The 20,574-nt window shown below is 42.0% G+C and overlaps 2 protein-coding genes across 4 annotated transcripts in view; one reads left to right on the top strand and one right to left on the bottom strand.

The window, feature by feature from the left end:
• NKAIN4 (Na+/K+ transporting ATPase interacting 4) overlaps positions 1-1,354 on the top strand; it is a 52,144-nt gene extending 50,790 nt beyond the window's left edge. For all 3 annotated transcript variants that reach the window (XR_001874897.1, XM_017815351.1, XM_017815350.1), the window contains one exon: positions 20-1,354. Coding sequence is in view for 2 of the 3 variants with exons in the window: in XM_017815351.1 (XP_017670840.1) it covers positions 20-33 (14 nt within the window). In the remaining variant the exon portion in view is untranslated. The remainder of the gene's footprint in view (positions 1-19) is intronic.
• Positions 1,355-4,494: 3,140 nt separating this feature from the next.
• On the bottom strand, positions 4,495-16,797 carry BIRC7 (baculoviral IAP repeat containing 7). The gene is made up of 8 exons (XM_017815212.1): positions 16,527-16,797; positions 10,206-10,409; positions 8,209-8,308; positions 7,522-7,603; positions 7,384-7,429; positions 6,223-6,441; positions 5,298-5,363; positions 4,495-4,789 (listed from the first exon to the last, which is right to left on the bottom strand). The coding sequence occupies exons 1-8, from the start codon at positions 16,780-16,782 to the stop codon at positions 4,587-4,589; spliced, it is 1,176 nt and encodes a 391-aa protein (XP_017670701.1). The 5' UTR covers positions 16,783-16,797; the 3' UTR covers positions 4,495-4,586.
• Between the last annotated feature and the right edge of the window lie 3,777 nt (positions 16,798-20,574).

Below are 20,574 nucleotides of genomic sequence, written 5' to 3'. Positions count from 1 at the left end.
TTTTTTCCCCCCCTTACAGGCCTGCGTAAGTGAAGAGGAGCCAGAGGATGGATAAACCTTGCACTCCACCATCAAAGGTGCTGCAGGAAACAGTCCCCTGTGGCCTGGATCTTTGGCAGAGGAAATGCAGGATGGTGAACTCCATTCCATGTTTTTGTTCCTTGTCTTCTTTCCAAATGCAATGAATGTACAGCAAAGAATGGCCACACAGTTGGTTTGTAATTCTCCAAGTGCCCTGACGAACCTTTCCTACCATAGTCTGCTGGTACTAGCCAAGAAATGACACAGGCCTAGAGACCTCTGGCAGAACAAGTTCACCAAGAGCCTCTCTCAAGAGATGCACTTGAAGTCGAAGCTGCTTCCTTGCGGCCTTGGATCCATAAAGAAGGAAGCACCGCCCTGGGACATTTCATATGTTCTGTAGTTAGTGTCTTCCCCTTCTCCTTTCCCTTGTTCTGAAAAGAGCCTAAATCCCCTAACACAACTTCATCTCCTCCCTGCCTGTATAGGACTTGGTGGGGGCTCTTTACATTTGAGTTACTTAGGCTTCTTTGGGTTTTAAATTATAGTTGAGAATTCTTCCTCCCTGCCCCTTCCTCCCTTCCTCATCCTCTGTAGACTTGGCAATAAGCATTTGTCCTGGATTTCAGTGTCATGTGATCTAACTCCTATAATGCTGAACAGCTAAAAACTACTACAAGCACCAAATCTTTACTCAGCACTGAGCTTTGCCCCATTTCAACATGCCAAGCCATTCTCAGAGCAGCTGCAGCTTGCTCTGGGTTTGCCCAGCTACATTAAATTAACACTGGTGTAGCCACATACTCAGCTGAATCCCCCTGCAGGACACTGAGCAAGGCCTGGTTCTTCATGGATCACAGGTGGGTTTGTCCCTGCCTTCTCCATCGAGCAGCCACGCTTATTCCAGGCACAAGCCTGGCAACATTCCCATGGAAGATGTTTTGTTTGGTTTTTTTTTTTTTGTGACAGGTTTTTTGAGGGGAGGGAAAGGGCTGAAGGGGGAATGTAAGTGTAATTAAGTTGCATTAATGAGCTGCAGCAATTAATAAAAAAAACCACCACCAACAAAACCAATGTCAGTGATGTCAGCTGTGTCTCCCAGCACACTGAGTATCCAGAAGAGAAAGAGCACTTGGCCAGCCAGCTGTGGGATTCTATGTTCTGTGGCTGGTACCTTCCAAGTGCTGTTGTAATTTGTTATTGTCTTACCTAATCTGTTTGGGATTACTTGGCAGTTTTTGAAAAATGCTTTTCAGAGGGGTCAAACTGGAAGCCATGCTAGGGAGAAGTGTGAAGGAAGAATGAAAACAAATAAAAACATTAAGTGCTAAATCAAAGACAGAATGATGCAGCTTTTTTTGTCCCATTTCAAAGAACCCAGGAAGCAAAGTTTTCTTCTATAAACCCAGATATATAAGCACCAAGAGAGCATTTCTTTGGTTCAGTGAGGCTTCTATTCCAGATACCCACTGCAAATTAACATCCTGAGTTTTGGTTGGGTGCAGCTGCAAGTAAAAATGTTGTTTTCTGTATAATTTCCCCCCCCTTCTTTTATCCACTGAAAGCCACAGCTTCTGACTGAGCAAGACAGACAACTGGTTTGATACTAGTGTCATGACTAGAGGAAGAAAAAGATCAACCATCTTTCAAACAGCTCTCCCTGACAAAATATAACTACTTAGTTATATTATTAGTCAATAGTGTGTCACCACTAAGTCAAACAGTGAAACACAAGCTACTCTCCATTTCAAGACCATGAACAGAAAAGTGCATACCCTTTCTGTTGGCTCTTTCTCCACCTCGCCTTTGGTTCAATTCATTTCTGCATCCCACTCATTCCCACCTGCCCTGATGTTCCCTGGAGGGGCAGAAAACCAAAAAGGAATAGAAGAAGAATAAACATCCTCTAGTCGATGAGATTATTCCATGAAATATTTCATTGACTTGGGGCTTTTTAAATGAATCTTCCCTTCTCTCATCCAAAAACACCAACTTCACATTTTTTGGTTTGCTTTTACTATGATTTCTTTTCCTCGGAGAAATTGCTGTGCATCAGATACCAGCAGTCATTATTGGCCTTGTTTGAGAGCAACCAAAATTCAGCCCAGATGGTGGAAAAAGCACAGCTTCAGCTTTGAACAGCTGAAACATTTCACTAATACTTTCAGGAAGGAATTCTTCTAGGTGGTCATATGAAGGAACTTCTGGAGTTATTTTGACATCTGCATGTTTTTAACACTACACATCTCCAAGCCCTGATGCCACATTTACTAATAAAACTGATAAAAAAAACACTTGCCAAGTACTCTAAAGGGACTAAACATCAAACTGTGCACTTAACAACATTATCTCTTGGCTTTAATACACACTGATGAAGTGAATAAATGAAAGTGTGATGACTGAGTAGCTTCATAACTACCACTTGACTACCTGTGTTCGTTGTAGCATAAAGCATCAATTAATAGAAGGAAAAGAAACACTGAGCCTATATTCAGGTAAGCCTATAACATGTAGTATCAATGACTGCCATAAATCATAAAAAGAAAAAAAAAAAGCCACCACAGTCTGAGAAAAAAACTAAGAGAAGCTACCAAGGGTCATATTCCACACTTAATTACCTCCTCCAGTTTTCATTAGCAGAGCCATTCATCCTTCATGCTCTGAAAACCCCTCCTGGTCTGTTTGTGCTAGAGCCACTCTGAGCACCACAAGGTCACAAAGTGCTGAGGAAAGGGACTGGCAGTCGGTTCTACCCCCAGTGTGCTCTCAGAGCAAGGAGCAGCTGAGGGTTTTGCTCCCGTGGGTTCCCTTATCTCCAGTTTAGGAGTGCCCTCTGTTGGGGACAGGCATCACTGGAGATGCTACCACTCTAAAAACCTGTTTCTGGAGGAACATCTTGCCACAGGAAAAAACAGCTTCTCCCTTCCAGACGTGGAAAAGCCACAATTTTCAAAGTGTTCAATAAGAGAAGCCCCATAAATAGCTGCACACTTCAAGCCCTGTAGTCCTGCTCACACTTACTTTAGGTTCAAGCCACACTGAGCTGAGTTTAAGAGGAAATAATGCTATTCCAGCAGAGAGTTGGTTTTGTTTTCCCTTCTATGATTAGCACTTCTATTTAAACTGTAATATTTTGCTGTTATTTATAGTGGCAAAACAAAGCCAGTGATAGCTTGAACCCACACAACACCTAATTTAGCATGTTGGTGGCATTCTGCTCTCTGTGAAAGCTGCTGTCTGGCAGAGACCCACCAGTTCCTCCAAGAGTTGGAGAGTTCAAACTGCTCAACTAGTAATTTCCCTCAGCTTTGCCAAGAACTTCACTACTACTACCACCTTCTTCTGAAGGCAGGGATGAAGAGAGCATCCACTCTAGTCTGGGGCTGGAACAAGATGGTCTTTAAGGTCCTTTCCAACCCAATCCTATGCCTCCATGACCTACATGTTGTCTTGTGAATTCCATGGTCAGAACAGTTACTTTTCTCGTGCCCGTGTAGCACTGAGGGACAGAAGTCATCTACAACCTGATGTCAGTCTAACATTTGAGGACACCACCACAGCCCTCCCTCCCCAGGAGGGAATTGTACTAGAATCAGATACTCAGACCTCTAAGTTAAACAAAGGAAAAATTTTATTCCATGAAAAAGAACAGTTTATTTTTAAAAACATATTTCCTTTCCCCTTCAGTTAACAAACTATAGTATGGACAAAACTTACTCTTTTTGGCTAAATGATAGAATATTCCATTTTAAATAAGAATGACCAGTTTAGCCAGCAAACAGAAGTCCTAAAAAGGTAAGTTTCCATAGCTATCTTCTAGTAGGATAGTACCCAACAACCAGGGAAGAGCTCCATGAGAAGCTTCCAGGAGACCATAGTGACCCTGAGCAAAGAGTCTTTCACCTGGGGAGGGCAACTGAGAGTAAAGAGGTTGGAGAGTCTACTACAGGCCAGGCTTTTCCACTTACTTATGCAGATTTGAGTACCAGTAAAACCTGTCATCAATTGTTGAAAATTCAGCAAAAAAAAAAAAGAGAGAAGGACAGGAAAGAGCTCAGAAGAAAAAGTTAGACTCTCCCCCTCCCACAACACATTGCTGCTGAGTATTCTTGTCTCAATGGAATGCATTTTGTATACAAAACCCCCCCATTTTCACTCAAACTTACTGAAGGAAGCCCTAGCAGAATAATCTCTAAACAACTGCTAAATGTGTGAAAAAGAACCAGAGAGCCTACTAAAAACAGCCTTTGATTTCAACACAGAGCAAAGATTCATTTGAGAACACAGGAATTTGGAGGAGAGTCTGTCAACAAAAGCCTCTCTTTGGAAGAGAAAAGAACCCAGCAGAGTTTTTCTGGAACAGTCCTACAGCAACAGTACAGCAAACCAGCAACTCCTCCTAGAAACACTGTGCACAGGAGGCACATTTAGTGAGTTTTTACACATATGCCAAGATACCCTGCAAATAAAACTGCTCCAGCATCAATCTATTTAGTGATTTTCTTCCTCTGCTGTGTTATCAGTGAGCTGTATAGACTTATCTTTCCCTTTGGGTGCATCACAGCTCAGGACATGAAAGTCCTCACACTGCCCTGGATGACAGCTCTGCAGATGGGACACAACCTCAAATTGAGGGCACAGTCTCCACAAGCTACCAGGTGGCCACAGGGAACAAACACAACAGACACATCTCTGTCCAGGCACACTTTGCACATCCTTTCCTCTTGCAGGCGGCGGAGCTGCTCTTCTGTGCTCAGCTGAGACTCATCTTTACCAGAAAAGAAAAAAAAAAAAAAGCCCAAACTGTTAATATTCTCACAGCTCCAGAGTGCCAGTCCTGGCAGCTTAGGAAGTCACACTGCAACTTGTTTGTTGTTTTGTTCAGAGACTGACTGTGGACATGGCAAAAGTGCCTCTCAGGCAAGGTTCATTTAAGCTGGAAGACTACAGCCATTATAACCTGGCTTATCTGCACAAGGTTCAGTTTATCTACACATGCTGGACTGAGCAGGGATAGAGATCAACATCACTTTACTGTGGTATGTAAATTATCCCAATAAACTGGAATTTTTTTTTAAACAGTCTGATTCACAGTGGAACTCTAATTCCTGAATAAGGGTTTCTAATGTAGGTACCACTCAAGCAAGCACATTCTCCCCTTCAGAATTAAAAAAAAAAAAAATCAATTAATATAATGATTATTGATGCCATTATTCTCTAAATTCATCACAATTATGCCTAAGCTCAATTCCACCACCACTGTCAGCCCAGAGCACCTGATTCCTTTTGCTGCACAGATTGCATTTCTTCTCTTGATGTTCCAGCCTCCCTCCGAACAGGATCTGTGTAACCAGGAAAGAAGATGGTATTAAATGCTACCCTTGTCTCCCTCTCCAGACAGTGCTGTGTGAAAAGATGAAGCATCTTGGATCTCAGGAGCCTTTGGTTACACACCTCTTGACTCTGCTCTTAATTTCACATGCTCACTCACTATATAAGTGAACGTCCATATCAAGGCATGTCCACATCACATTCTCTCCTCAAAGCTGGTTTATCTATCAGACAGCAAGAGCCATCAGCTGTGCTTTCCTACTATTTAATCACAGTTTCAGTTTTGTGAACTTCACTTTTCCATGTTAACTTCAGAAATGTCAGACCATGCTATGGAGACAGGAGCCTTGGAAACTGCACCTTCAAGTAAACCTCACTTGGCAAACAGACTCCACAAAACAGGTAACAAGACAGACAGATAAGTTGAGGAAGCTACATATCATCCAGACAAGTAGTATGGCTGTTTCTGATCAATTTATTGATCCAATTTTAAATAGGCTTGAAGTAATCATCCATCCTAGAAACTTTGCTTCAGGCAGCTGCCTCTGTCTGGATCAGATATGAATTCATGCACAGATCTCCACATTGTGGAGCTGCTGCTGCAGGTCTAAGGGCAGTGGGAACCACTATCTACACCAGAGCCTAGTGGAGGCAGAGATAGTCACTGATAACCCAGTAACCACAGCTCCTTCAGGTTTCTTTAAATCAGAATCTCATTGTTCAGCCTACCCAGGAAAGGCAGGCTTGTGGGCATTACTCCTCTTAATTCCAGCTTAGGAAGAGAGAAGGCAGACCTGCAAGACACCACAGCAGGGCTCAGGGTGAAGGAAGAGGTGACACCCCCCAGACCAGGTGTGGAGCCAGGCCTACCTCTGCCTCCCACGGCACCGCTGCTCTCTGCCCGGCCCGACTGCAGCAGATCTGAAACCAGCTCAGACTCAGAAAGGTAGAAAGCCCCAGTCAACCCAAATTTATCCTCTACCAGGTTTGCCACACAAGTGGGGTCAAAGCCCATCTGCAGGACATTGTGCACTATGTTACGCTGATCCTGAGAAGGATGAGCCAGCTCTTTCCAAGCACTCAGAGGATCTGTAAAGCAGCGAGCAGATACTTTACCAAGAAGGCAGAACTTTTTGCCCCAAGTGTGCCATCCCCCAGAGCTATTATATATAAATTGGTATTAATATACTCTTAAACACTCCTCAAGCTATCTATATTGCTAGACTAACATCCAGATTTACAGTTTTTACTTCCAACCATAATTCACAAGCAAGTTAATCAAAAGCAATTTCATAAAAGCCCAGGGAATAACTTTGGATGGTTTATTCTACTGTATCAGTAAACTAAGTCTCCCTCTATCAGTGAGCTAAGTTTGGCCTCAGTCCAGAATCCTTATCTTTGTTTTCACATCCCAGAACAGAAGCCTTAAAATTGTTTTCATGAATATCAAGTGGAACATCCCAATCGAAGTGTCTCCTACCTCAGTCTAGCTCAACCATTCATCAGTAACAACAGAAGTAAGAAATTCAGCTGGCAGCCTGTTCAAAGACTTAAGTCTTGCTTAAGCTCATGGGAGCCAAATTTCACCTGCTTAAATTTCCAGGAGCAACTGATGAATGGGAATACTCCCCAGGATCAACATCTTCACAAACATCTAGACCCTCTAGCTGTTCTCTCGTGTCTTATCAAGCTTGTTTAAAATGTTGCAGTGTGATAGACTCTACAGACAGACAACAACATCAAGAGCATGCACAAGTCAAAGGAACATTGGGCAAACACTCAAAACTCACACCATTATCCAGGCTAGCTAAGTGTCTCTGGTTTTAGACTAAAAGGTCTCACAAGAACAAGTAATTTTGTTTCTTGAGCTAGAGACTCTCCTAAAAATAAAGTGAAACTGCTTCTGGAATATCAAAATATCACAAATACCATGTCTACAGAGTACACAGTAGCTGGGGTGGGGTGGTAGAACTGAGACCACACCACTTCCAACAGAAGATGAAACATAGAAGATGTAATCACAGCACTGACCTTGGGAAGGAGGGGAATCCTGTTCAGTCTGATCCCAGGAACGCCTCTGAAAAATGACATAAAAAGAGAAGCATGTGTTCAAAACTCCCCCATCTACCAGACCTCCATCTACTACACACAAAGCACATAATGACTCACTGGAGCTAGCAAGGTGGTAGAAAAGGTCTCCTGAACACTGCTAACAAATTCTCTCCCCTTTGAATGCAATAAAAATTCACACCTATAAGCAGAGAGGTTTAAACATATTAGTACAGGATCTCTCAAGTCAAAGTAGCATGAGTAGTTTGCATTTTTGAAGCAAAGGGTGCTATGAGTTATGAGCAAACTGCTATATATTCATTAAAGATAGGGTATCATGGGGTTTCTCACTCCCACTTCCTGCACAAAGGTTGACAGTAAGAGGTTCATGATTCCTCCCCTTTAATTCAATCTTCATGTTTTGGAATAGACCACAGAACTGTGATAAGAGAGCAGTTCACAGAAAAAAGAGCCATAAGAACTGCTAAAGAAACCCAAGGTTTACAATACATTTATTTTTGTTCCTCAGAGTAGTAGTAATCAAAGCTGTTTGACTTTGTGTCAAAGAAAGTGATTGAATTGATTGAATTGAACTCTTAGATAGTGAACTCTGAGTCAAATTAGAAAATCTTAGGTCTGAACTGTCCCATTCTACCTGAGCTTGAATATTTTATTTTGCTTTTAAAGTGAGAGGTTCTAAATATTTCTAGCCTATGGGGGAAAAAAAGCCAAATCTATCAGTGTAAAATGCATGACCCATCTTTTGATCTTGCTGTGAGGGGCATTTGTGAACTCAGACTGACTTACTCTGGATACCATTTGGCATGTTCCCTCCAAGGATCATCTCCGAACGACCAGCTCCTCACACCTCCATCACAGTAAAAGCATCTCACTACATCACCTCGTCCTGAAAGGGATATCAAGAGGTTATTTTGTATCTGAGACACTGGGTGCTCTACTGACCCTGGAGGAGAACCTGGGAAGGGACTGGGCACAAAGCACAGGCTGACAGAACAGATGAACATGTGACAATTTACCAGCACCGTGCAGGGGCAGGAAATCAGTTTGAATTCCCAGAGCTGCAGCTGGTTGAGATGATTCCAGACCTGGGTCACAAGCTAACAGGCAGCATGAATGTGAGCACCTGAGCTCCCATGTGTACACACACACCTTACCCAATCCCTCCTCCACCCTATTTAGAGTAGAACTGTAGGTAGTTATACCTATAAACACACTGTTCACTAACCACAATCTGCCATAACCAGCAGGCACAGGCAGGCAGTGTACACAGATTCCATCTCACAGGTATAAGAATTTGCCACAACGTGGTCCCTGCCTGCTCTGTGCTTCTCTTCAGAGAAATCACAGGGGGAAAAAATCCAAACACCATTAAGAAGAACTGCAGACAAGTGCCCTGCCCTGAGGACACTGAAACAATGTCAGTAAAGGCTGCCAGTGAGCTTGGGTCACAGGCATGATCTCCCAAGCACTCATGTTGGAGCACTGTTTGGCTTCAGTGCTCAGTTCCAGAGTTCTCCAGGTCAGGGGACTGCTGGGGAGTGCCATGTGAGACTGCTGTGCCTAATGAGTCCCCAGAGTAAGTCTGTGCTGGGCTATCAAACAGCTCTGAAAGCGATAAATCTAACACAGAACACAGCTTTTTAGTTGGATTTATAGCAAGATTTGGGTTATGCAGTTTGAGTGAAAACCTTGCAGAAATTGAGATGTACTAGCAAACTCACCTGTCACTTCCTCCAACTCAAGCTAAAAGAACAGAAGGGCAGGTACTTGGGCTTTCCTACATCCCTGTCACTGACAGCTCAGATTTTTCCAGCTATCACAATATTTAAGGCTGTTTTTTCCCCACTCCCATCTTTACCAACAAATGCTACTTAAATAAGTGGAGAAAGGGGGAATTCAATCGTACTTCAACAGTGATTCTGAAGTGTTCAGGTTTGTTTCTGCTTAGGGACCTTTAGTTTATAGAACCTGCCTGTGACTTCCTTCCATATCTCAGTTTGACATGCAAAAACAAATAGATTCCTTCATATCAAAGTCATCACACTAGTAACACACAAGTATCCCTAAATTATTAGCTTCCAAAAACCAGAAGGACTCCCCTCAACATTTAATTGCAGTCAAGCATTAACATAGTGTAAATATTTCCTCTGATTGGTCAATCCAGAGAGAAATATTTCTTTAAAACTATTACCTAATCAGCAAAGCCTTCTCAAAGGGAAACAATAATGTTATATTGATATTCACATGCATGTCATTACAAGAAATATTGTCTATTTTACTAAAAAATTAGTATCTTATTTCTGAATTACAAATCTGGAGTTCTTAGAGCAACAACTCAGAGTGACAGCCAGATGGGCTGACTACCTACAGATTTCACTCAGATTTGGGGGTTTGAGAAGGCTTCAGTGCAAGACACTTTATACAAAATACAACATGCCAAGCAAGCTCCTCAAGTCTTTTTAGAAGTGCAACTAATAAACAAGCTCAATGGATCTTAAAGCACACACTTTTCTGCCAGTAAAACATCTGTTCAAAACACATCACTTTCTCCACTCATGCTGGTAAGGGAATTCACTTACTAGTGGACCCCTCATTACTCAAACAGGAGTTAAAATTGAAGTAAATTCTGCACGAGCAGCAAGTGAAACAGCACATTCTGAAGGAAGGATGCGGTTTCTAACTATAACAGACATTTGCAAGCATTTTTAAAAGCAATAAAACACAGTGCAACTTTCAAAAGTTAACTCGAATAAGAGTTAAGAATATCTCCCCAGGGTACCTACCTGTGTAAAAGAACCCTGCACTGGCCAGTTGCTCTGGATGAACGTCAGAATTCTGTGGCCAGTTCTCAAAGGTAGAGAGTCTCATCTCCTCTGTGACCATCTCTGGGTATTCTGGTTCATTGGGCAGGGCTGTCTCCTCACTGACTATCCCCTGCAAGAGACTGAGGAACTGCCCATCCACAGTGTCAATTGGTTCCCAACATCCTCACCACAAATGTATTTACAGGAAGGGAAGAAATTCAGGTGCTCTATTATGGGGCAGTCCCCGGCTCTCCAGTCTTTCAGGACACCCCCGCAGCAGAAGCACTGCACTTCATCCCTGGGGCCCACGTAGAAGAACCCAGCCTCGACCAGATCTCGGGGGGACACAGGTGAGGTGCGTGGCCATCGCTGGAAAGTCCTGAGTCTCCTCGCCACGCTCCTCATGCTGGAATCGAAGAGCTGGGAAGAGGCAGCCCCGCGCTCCGTCCCCTCGGCCCGTGCCGCGTCCCCCATGGCCCTGTTCTGAAAGAGAGGAGGAGAAACCCCAGAGCAGTCAGCTGGATTCCCAGCGTCAGGCAGCGCTCACCCTGGGTTATTTGTTCCTCATCCCCGTGTACATTCCAGAAAGCTCCTGGTCTGGACAAAGCTGAGCTTGTTTCGGAATTGCAGCCCAAACACAGATCTGGTGCTTTTGTACTTTGCTGTTGAACTTTTGCTGAGTCCTCACTAGTGTCTGATGGGAAGGGACCAGCACTTTCAGAGCCCCCCTGCCAATTTATAGGAGAGATGGAACATAGAGTGCAGGGGGAGGGCAAAACCTGTGCTGCCTCCCAAGCTGAGCCAATCCAGCTTTAGGCATCTGATCTGCGAGATAAATCCCCAGTCATTTTGCTCAACCTTTAAACTAGTATTAAAATTTTTTTATTCCTAAAAGCAGATTTCAGCAGGCATGCCATAACAAAGCTGAGAACAGCCACACCCAAACAAAAAGTGTCTCATCAACTCCAGTTTACAGCCAAACACTACACAAATCAGTAGATTTTTCATAATTGTATTGTCCTAATTAAACAGTGAATATCTAGAAATACCTCTATGAAAGGGCTTCCCCAGGGGATAGCCTAAAATAATTAGGCGCAGATTCTATGAGGTGTTGTTCTTAAATCAAGGATTTTCTCATTTCTCTCATTTTCTGCCTTTGCTAGTTCTGTGCAAGAGGAAAAGTGAAATTAAAGAAGTTACCAAGTGGCTGACTATCCAACCCCTCATCCTACCTAAGGTAACAGCCCTTCCCTGTGTGAACTGCAACTCAGCTACTGCTTCCAATACTTTCCACATGGCTGGCAAAGACACTCTCAAAATGCCAAACAATGGCACAACTGAAAATAAGGAACAATTTAACAAGTTACATCAAAGGAATTCCTTTGAATTGAAGTGTGTGATTAACTGGTAGATGCAATCAACTTTTTTTTTTTTTAATTTATTGCCCTGAAGATCCTTTCACCACCTAACTCAATAGGTAAGTTCATCCCAAGGAGGTGAAAACTATCTACTGGTTATTGGGACTAGGTATTATAAGCACACAGACCCCAAAACATCACACAGGCAAATATAAGGAAATACAAGGAAAAAAATATAAATAAGCACCCTAAAAAACTACGGGGTTTCAAAGTTGGTACAGCACATTAAGATAACTACAGCAGTGCACTCTTTGGAATAGGCACAGAGTAAAATACAAACAAGTGGAAACCACCTGTGTAGCAGCTACTCTGCAGTAAACACCATCACAGAGACCATGAAGAGGCTTAAGAAACACTCAAAGCAGTACCTCTCTGAATTATTCTTCCTCTTAACGAAGTGCTGCAGCACATTTAGGGAGAAAAAAAACCTTAGAGGGCATTTTAGTCACCAGACCGCAGCCAGAGTTAATAAATCCATCCTCCATAGGTATTACACATTTAGTGAGGTTCTAAGAGCAAAACTAACCTTGCTCAACCATATACATCTCACAGTGAAAGGGAGCAAGGAAGAGAAAATTTATTAGCAACTAGAATTTTCTTCTACAGTGACAGAAAGCAGAGTTACAGGAAGCAGCTCTAAAGTTTCAGAAACTGTGCTTTATTTAACACAATAAAGGGGTTACTCAAGAACTATGTGACTGGTATAGAGAAAAATCCATACAAAAAGAAAAAAACCCAAAGCCATTAAGTCCCTGATACCCAGCAGAATTTGCAAGCTAAGCAAACTGAGGAGCACACAGTTTTTTTTTTCAGCCTGCACAGCACATTTTGCTCTCAGAACACAGAGAAACAACAGAGAGGCTTGTTCATCAGCCACAGCTCCACAGTCAGTGCTGCTCTCATATTGAGCCCCAACAAAACAAAAGCAATAACTCTTGAGCTACAACAAATGCTGGGTTTCACCTACACAGTGAACAAGTTCTCAGACTACTGCCACTTAGGAAATACACATCAAAGCAAGTTTCATGGCAGAACAAGACCAAAATTATTTCTTCCACCAAAACCTTCTTTTTTTTATATAAATGAGAAATGCAATATCAGAGAAAAAATATATTTAGCTTATGAAGAACCCCATTATGGTTTACCTGCACTGAAGACATTTATATGCTCTGCAGAAAATTCATTAGCTTGGCTAATAAGGCTCTCCAAGTTAATATTTAAAATAGTTACAACACCACTAAAAGCCAATATTCTCACACAACCCACTACTTACACGTTAATATAAAGCCAAAGCAACATTACAGCTCATATCAACACTTCCTTACAATTACACAAAGAAAATTAAATTATTAAAACAAACCCCAAACCACCAACTTTACCTGCAACCTAAGAACAAAACTCCAGAACGCTTCCATGAACTAAAACTCTCTCAACTCCACAAGCTTCACACAAGTCTCTTCCCAACAACAGCAGAGACTCTTTCAAACAGGCAGAAATCCTTCCTTGGTGGAAGTGAACCCAGTTGCCTCAGAGGCTATTTCTAATGCTTTGTTTTCCCCTATTGGCTGGGTTTGGGCTGAAATTCCCTATTGGCTAATGAGTTCACATTTGATCTTAATAAGTGTGGGGGTCACCAGGGAAGAGTACAAAGATAAGCTTGAACTTTCTCCAGAAGGAAACCTTTTGGGTCCTTGATGAAAATAATAATAGCAACTAAGTCTTGGGATCCTGTTAAAACCGAGAAGAGTGCCAGGCACGACATCTTGGTTCCTATGATACAATGACTCCCATCTTCCTGCTGAGACTCTAATAACAGTATTTCTGTATTTTTTTCAACTTGCTCTCACACATGTGTTTTGCACCTTACATTTCTTAAGAAAATGTGCTGTAAAATTAACGGATAAATAGCAAGGAGAATTTTCTCAAGACAGCTTGAACAGATTGCCTTGGCTTTACTTTGGGATCAACGCTCTTTTGCTGCCGTTGCATTTTCACATTTTGAAATCTTCCTATTCCTTTGCCTTCCTGTGGTCACAATTCAGAATGGAAGATTTTAAAGGTAGTTTTGAAGGCTGCAATTACTTGAAAATGCATTTTCATTTACCACATTTCTGCCTGAGAGATGAAGCTTATTCTAAACTGTGTGCTTGACAAAACACCAGTTCTCTGTGCAAACATAAGAACACAGGTGGTTTCTGCTTATAAAAAATTATAAGTTAGGATTTTTCTTTGAATAAAAAGATCCAGGGTCCTTTTTGTTACAGGCAAGTCTATACAAATATTTTCATTACAAAGAACAATGTTGAGGTTTTCTTAATTAAATGCTCTTTAATGAAAGTCCCTGAGCAGTAGAGGGCAGTGCTCATATACAACATTTACAGAATCTTGTAACCAGTGAATGTGTTGGGGGTTTTAATGAATTCATATGTAATAAAATACATATAAAGATAATTGCACATTCTCTTCTGCTCCACGGATCCTGTTCTTTCTAATTCTATGTTGATTTTTGAAGGATATGTCCTAAAAACCTAAGATCCAGATTTAGCAAAATCCCTCCTACAGAGGCTGTTTGGGGACTGCTGATGGGTTGTAGCAAATCACTTGTTAATTTATAAAATGATTGATAATTTTGGTCTTATGAAGCATTTTACAAGCAATGAACACATCTTGGGCTGCCTGTAACCACCTGCCTTCCCACAGGGGACCTTGAGAGGTGCACTGGGTAGCCCCCAGTGTGACTGTTAAAGAGGGAAAAGCTGTATAAATCTCATAGGAGCTCAAAAGCAGCATTTGACTGATTCTGGCAGGGATTATTAGGTTTTTTTCTCTGTATACACAACATTCTCCCATCATAGAAGCTTCAAGACAGGTTTAAGGTTGGTTTTATATGGGGATACACTTGTGATTTTGGGGAGAACATTTCACCAACAAAGCAAAGCTCAGGAGGACTGGTGAGATGATCATAGCAGAAGAAGATGAAGTGACATCAAGACTGGTGCTGAGAGTAAGTAAAAATAAGTCACTGTGTATAAATGATGGGGGGTTTATTATAGCACACCAAAATTTGCAAAGCAAATAACATATTCAGTAACGTGTTGTATGCAGCTAATACTGACCTTTTTTAGCAAATCATATACATTTTTAGTCCCTTTTCAGAGAATTAAGATGTCCTACTGAACTTCTGAATGCTTCTTACAACGAAGAGTGTCGTGAGCTAATGACAAACAAATGTGGGAATCAGTAAACATCAATCAGGAGTCCAGGATAGCTCAGTGATAATGATCAACAGTGCCATCACTAGACAGTGATTTGAAACACCCGATGAAGAAAAGAATATAAACATAATTAATCAAAAATATGTTTACTAACATCAACCTGATTTGGAAGGAAAGCAATCAATAAATACAAGGGCCAAAATATAGCTGGAGACAGCATGATGAAGAGCTAGAAAGGGCTGAAGTGACTGGAGCCCCTGGAAAAACTCCAGCAGAATTCAGCATCTCTAACCTCGAGGTGCTACACAGCTGTAAGGGGATGAAGCTGTTCCATGTGGGTTAGCTTGAGGAAGACTAATGTGCTTTCATCAATAAATTAAGCGTTTACTGAGGAAAGAGGCTTTTATAGCAGGGGGGGAAAAAGGTATCAGTTGGCATAAGCAAAGAAACAGGCAGGAACACAGACAGAGGTGCCACAGCTTGCCACTGCAACTGGTGTGTAAAGGAGCTGGATATCAAACAAATTTATGGCATAATTGCTATTCTCACTTGCTCAGAACCACTGTTAACCACTATGAAGACGAGGATCCATTTTTCAGAACAAAACATTCAGACTTTGTGATATAACTGCTTTCCAGCCTGAAGCAGAGCAGACAAAATCATTACATTTGTAGCCCTAGAAGTAGATGATTGCTGCTGTTTCTGCATTTAGGGCCTTGCTTCCCCTCTTCTGGTTGCCTCTTCTTTGTCTGTCGTCCTTCAGCTTCCTTCACACCGAAGGGCCAGCTGGTCTCATCCTGCAGCAAAGCACCTGCACTCTCCTGCTCTCCAGGGAGTTGCTGTCACTGTTCCTGCCACAGTGAAATCCAGGAGGGTGGCTGACTGCTCAGCTGCCTCCCAGTGCAGCACTGAGGGACCAAAGCACATCACTGGCTCTTGACACAGAGCTCCACAACATCCATAAAACAACTCCACTGTAGACAAGCAAAAGGATCCAACCCAGTGAATAATGACAAGACACAATGAAAAGTGACTGGTCACCCCTGGGACAAACACAAAGTCATTCCCTTAGGGCAAAGCTCAGAAGTCTCACTTTGCTGTTTCATCCAGCCCAAGGTTCTTTCTTTTCCCACAGCTTTACATCTAAAGGGATCTTCTCTGCCTAGCAATGTCTTCCTCGCTGCACTTCTCTCGGGGGACTTTTCAATAATAATGAAAAACAAATTTAACACATTAATAATACTAAATGATTTATTGCTCCAAACATTAACAATCATTAATTCTGAAAAATGTTGCTGTGAAGTAAATCATAGAATCACAAAGTAGTTTGGGTTGGAAGGGACCTTAAACACCATCTCATTCCAACCCCCTGCCATGGGCAGGAACACCTTCCACTAGCCCAGGTTGCTCCAAGCCCTGTCCAACCTGGCCTTGGACATTTCCAGGGATGGGGCAGCCACAACCTGTGGCAGGGTCTTACCACCATCTGAATAAAGAACATCTTCCTAACAGTGAATCTAAATCTCTCCTCTTTTACTTTAAAACCATTCCCCTTTGTCCTATCACTGCATGCTCTTGTAAAAANCTCTGTGACCATCTCTGGGTATTCTGGTTCATTGGGCAGGGCTGTCTCCTCACTGACTATCCCCTGCAAGAGACTGAGGAACTGCCCATCCACAGCATCTCTTGGTTCCCAACATCCTCACCACAGATGTATTTACAGGAAGGGAAGAAATTCAGGTGCTCTATTATGGGGCAGTCCCCGGCTCTCCAGTCTTTCAGGACACCCCCGCAGCAGAAGCACTGCACTTCATCCCTGGGGCCCACGTAGAAGAACCCAGCCTCGACCAGATCTCGGGGGGACACAGGTGAGGTGCGTGGCCATCGCTGGAAAGTCCTGAGTCTCCTCGCCACGCTCCTCATGCTGGAATCGAAGAGCTGGGAAGAGGCAGCCCCGCGCTCCGTCCCCTCGGCCCGTGCCGCGTCCCCCATGGCCCTGTTCTGAAAGAGAGGAGGAGAAACCCCAGAGCAGTCAGCTGGATTCCCAGCGTCAGGCAGCGCTCACCCTGGGTTATTTGTTCCTCATCCCCGTGTACATTCCAGAAAGCTCCTGGTCTGGACAAAGCTGAGCTTGTTTCGGAATTGCAGCCCAAACACAGATCTGGTGCTTTTGTACTTTGCTGTTGAACTTTTGCTGAGTCCTCACTAGTGTCTGATGGGAAGGGACCAGCACTTTCAGAGCCCCCCTGCCAATTTATAGGAGAGATGGAACATAGAGTGCAGGGGGAGGGCAAAACCTGTGCTGCCTCCCAAGCTGAGCCAATCCAGCTTTAGGCATCTGATCTGCGAGATAAATCCCCAGTCATTTTGCTCAACCTTTAAACTAGTATTAAAATTTTTTTATTCCTAAAAGCAGATTTCAGCAGGCATGCCATAACAAAGCTGAGAACAGCCACACCCAAACAAAAAGTGTCTCATCAACTCCAGTTTACAGCCAAACACTACACAAATCAGTAGATTTTTCATAATTGTATTGTCCTAATTAAACAGTGAATATCTAGAAATACCTCTATGAAAGGGCTTCCCCAGGGGATAGCCTAAAATAATTAGGCGCAGATTCTATGAGGTGTTGTTCTTAAATCAAGGATTTTCTCATTTCTCTCATTTTCTGCCTTTGCTAGTTCTGTGCAAGAGGAAAAGTGAAATTAAAGAAGTTACCAAGTGGCTGACTATCCAACCCCTCATCCTACCTAAGGTAACAGCCCTTCCCTGTGTGAACTGCAACTCAGCTACTGCTTCCAATACTTTCCACATGGCTGGCAAAGACACTCTCAAAATGCCAAACAATGGCACAACTGAAAATAAGGAACAATTTAACAAGTTACATCAAAGGAATTCCTTTGAATTGAAGTGTGTGATTAACTGGTAGATGCAATCAACTTTTTTTTTTTTTAATTTATTGCCCTGAAGATCCTTTCACCACCTAACTCAATAGGTAAGTTCATCCCAAGGAGGTGAAAACTATCTACTGGTTATTGGGACTAGGTATTATAAGCACACAGACCCCAAAACATCACACAGGCAAATATAAGGAAATACAAGGAAAAAAATATAAATAAGCACCCTAAAAAACTACGGGGTTTCAAAGTTGGTACAGCACATTAAGATAACTACAGCAGTGCACTCTTTGGAATAGGCACAGAGTAAAATACAAACAAGTGGAAACCACCTGTGTAGCAGCTACTCTGCAGTAAACACCATCACAGAGACCATGAAGAGGCTTAAGAAACACTCAAAGCAGTACCTCTCTGAATTATTCTTCCTCTTAACGAAGTGCTGCAGCACATTTAGGGAGAAAAAAAACCTTAGAGGGCATTTTAGTCACCAGACCGCAGCCAGAGTTAATAAATCCATCCTCCATAGGTATTACACATTTAGTGAGGTTCTAAGAGCAAAACTAACCTTGCTCAACCATATACATCTCACAGTGAAAGGGAGCAAGGAAGAGAAAATTTATTAGCAACTAGAATTTTCTTCTACAGTGACAGAAAGCAGAGTTACAGGAAGCAGCTCTAAAGTTTCAGAAACTGTGCTTTATTTAACACAATAAAGGGGTTACTCAAGAACTATGTGACTGGTATAGAGAAAAATCCATACAAAAAGAAAAAAACCCAAAGCCATTAAGTCCCTGATACCCAGCAGAATTTGCAAGCTAAGCAAACTGAGGAGCACACAGTTTTTTTTTTCAGCCTGCACAGCACATTTTGCTCTCAGAACACAGAGAAACAACAGAGAGGCTTGTTCATCAGCCACAGCTCCACAGTCAGTGCTGCTCTCATATTGAGCCCCAACAAAACAAAAGCAATAACTCTTGAGCTACAACAAATGCTGGGTTTCACCTACACAGTGAACAAGTTCTCAGACTACTGCCACTTAGGAAATACACATCAAAGCAAGTTTCATGGCAGAACAAGACCAAAATTATTTCTTCCACCAAAACCTTCTTTTTTTTATATAAATGAGAAATGCAATATCAGAGAAAAAATATATTTAGCTTATGAAGAACCCCATTATGGTTTACCTGCACTGAAGACATTTATATGCTCTGCAGAAAATTCATTAGCTTGGCTAATAAGGCTCTCCAAGTTAATATTTAAAATAGTTACAACACCACTAAAAGCCAATATTCTCACACAACCCACTACTTACACGTTAATATAAAGCCAAAGCAACATTACAGCTCATATCAACACTTCCTTACAATTACACAAAGAAAATTAAATTATTAAAACAAACCCCAAACCACCAACTTTACCTGCAACCTAAGAACAAAACTCCAGAACGCTTCCATGAACTAAAACTCTCTCAACTCCACAAGCTTCACACAAGTCTCTTCCCAACAACAGCAGAGACTCTTTCAAACAGGCAGAAATCCTTCCTTGGTGGAAGTGAACCCAGTTGCCTCAGAGGCTATTTCTAATGCTTTGTTTTCCCCTATTGGCTGGGTTTGGGCTGAAATTCCCTATTGGCTAATGAGTTCACATTTGATCTTAATAAGTGTGGGGGTCACCAGGGAAGAGTACAAAGATAAGCTTGAACTTTCTCCAGAAGGAAACCTTTTGGGTCCTTGATGAAAATAATAATAGCAACTAAGTCTTGGGATCCTGTTAAAACCGAGAAGAGTGCCAGGCACGACATCTTGGTTCCTATGATACAATGACTCCCATCTTCCTGCTGAGACTCTAATAACAGTATTTCTGTATTTTTTTCAACTTGCTCTCACACATGTGTTTTGCACCTTACATTTCTTAAGAAAATGTGCTGTAAAATTAACGGATAAATAGCAAGGAGAATTTTCTCAAGACAGCTTGAACAGATTGCCTTGGCTTTACTTTGGGATCAACGCTCTTTTGCTGCCGTTGCATTTTCACATTTTGAAATCTTCCTATTCCTTTGCCTTCCTGTGGTCACAATTCAGAATGGAAGATTTTAAAGGTAGTTTTGAAGGCTGCAATTACTTGAAAATGCATTTTCATTTACCACATTTCTGCCTGAGAGATGAAGCTTATTCTAAACTGTGTGCTTGACAAAACACCAGTTCTCTGTGCAAACATAAGAACACAGGTGGTTTCTGCTTATAAAAAATTATAAGTTAGGATTTTTCTTTGAATAAAAAGATCCAGGGTCCTTTTTGTTACAGGCAAGTCTGTACAAATATTTTCATTACAAAGAACAATGTTGAGGTTTTCTTAATTAAATGCTCTTTAATGAAAGTCCCTGAGCAGTAGAGGGCAGTGCTCATATACAACATTTACAGAATCTTGTAACCAGTGAATGTGTTGGGGGTTTTAATGAATTCATATGTAATAAAATACATATAAAGATAATTGCACATTCTCTTCTGCTCCACGGATCCTGTTCTTTCTAATTCTATGTTGATTTTTGAAGGATATGTCCTAAAAACCTAAGATCCAGATTTAGCAAAATCCCTCCTACAGAGGCTGTTTGGGGACTGCTGATGGGTTGTAGCAAATCACTTGTTAATTTATAAAATGATTGATAATTTTGGTCTTATGAAGCATTTTACAAGCAATGAACACATCTTGGGCTGCCTGTAACCACCTGCCTTCCCACAGGGGACCTTGAGAGGTGCACTGGGTAGCCCCCAGTGTGACTGTTAAAGAGGGAAAAGCTGTATAAATCTCATAGGAGCTC

This window comes from Lepidothrix coronata, unplaced genomic scaffold (assembly GCF_001604755.1).
Source record: "Lepidothrix coronata isolate B3197 unplaced genomic scaffold, Lepidothrix_coronata-1.0 Scaffold49, whole genome shotgun sequence".
Taxonomy (NCBI): domain Eukaryota; kingdom Metazoa; phylum Chordata; class Aves; order Passeriformes; family Pipridae; genus Lepidothrix; species Lepidothrix coronata.
The sequence above is the reverse complement of the archived record's forward strand: the minus strand, read 5'-3'. Positions and strand labels throughout refer to the sequence as shown.

Excerpts from the sequence above, each read along its gene's own strand:
- BIRC7 (XM_017815212.1), bottom strand. The coding sequence starts at position 16,782 with ATGAGGAGCGTGGCGAGGAGACTCAGGACTTTCCAGCGATGGCCACGC. Across the intron at positions 10,410-16,526 it reads AGAGATGCTGTGGATGGGCA|GATGTTGGGAACCAATTGAC; the intron begins GTTCCTCAGTCT and ends ATTTGTGGTGAG. Across the intron at positions 7,604-8,208 it reads CATGCCAAATGGTATCCAGA|GTGTGAATTTTTATTGCATT; the intron begins GTAAGTCAGTCT and ends CTCTGCTTATAG.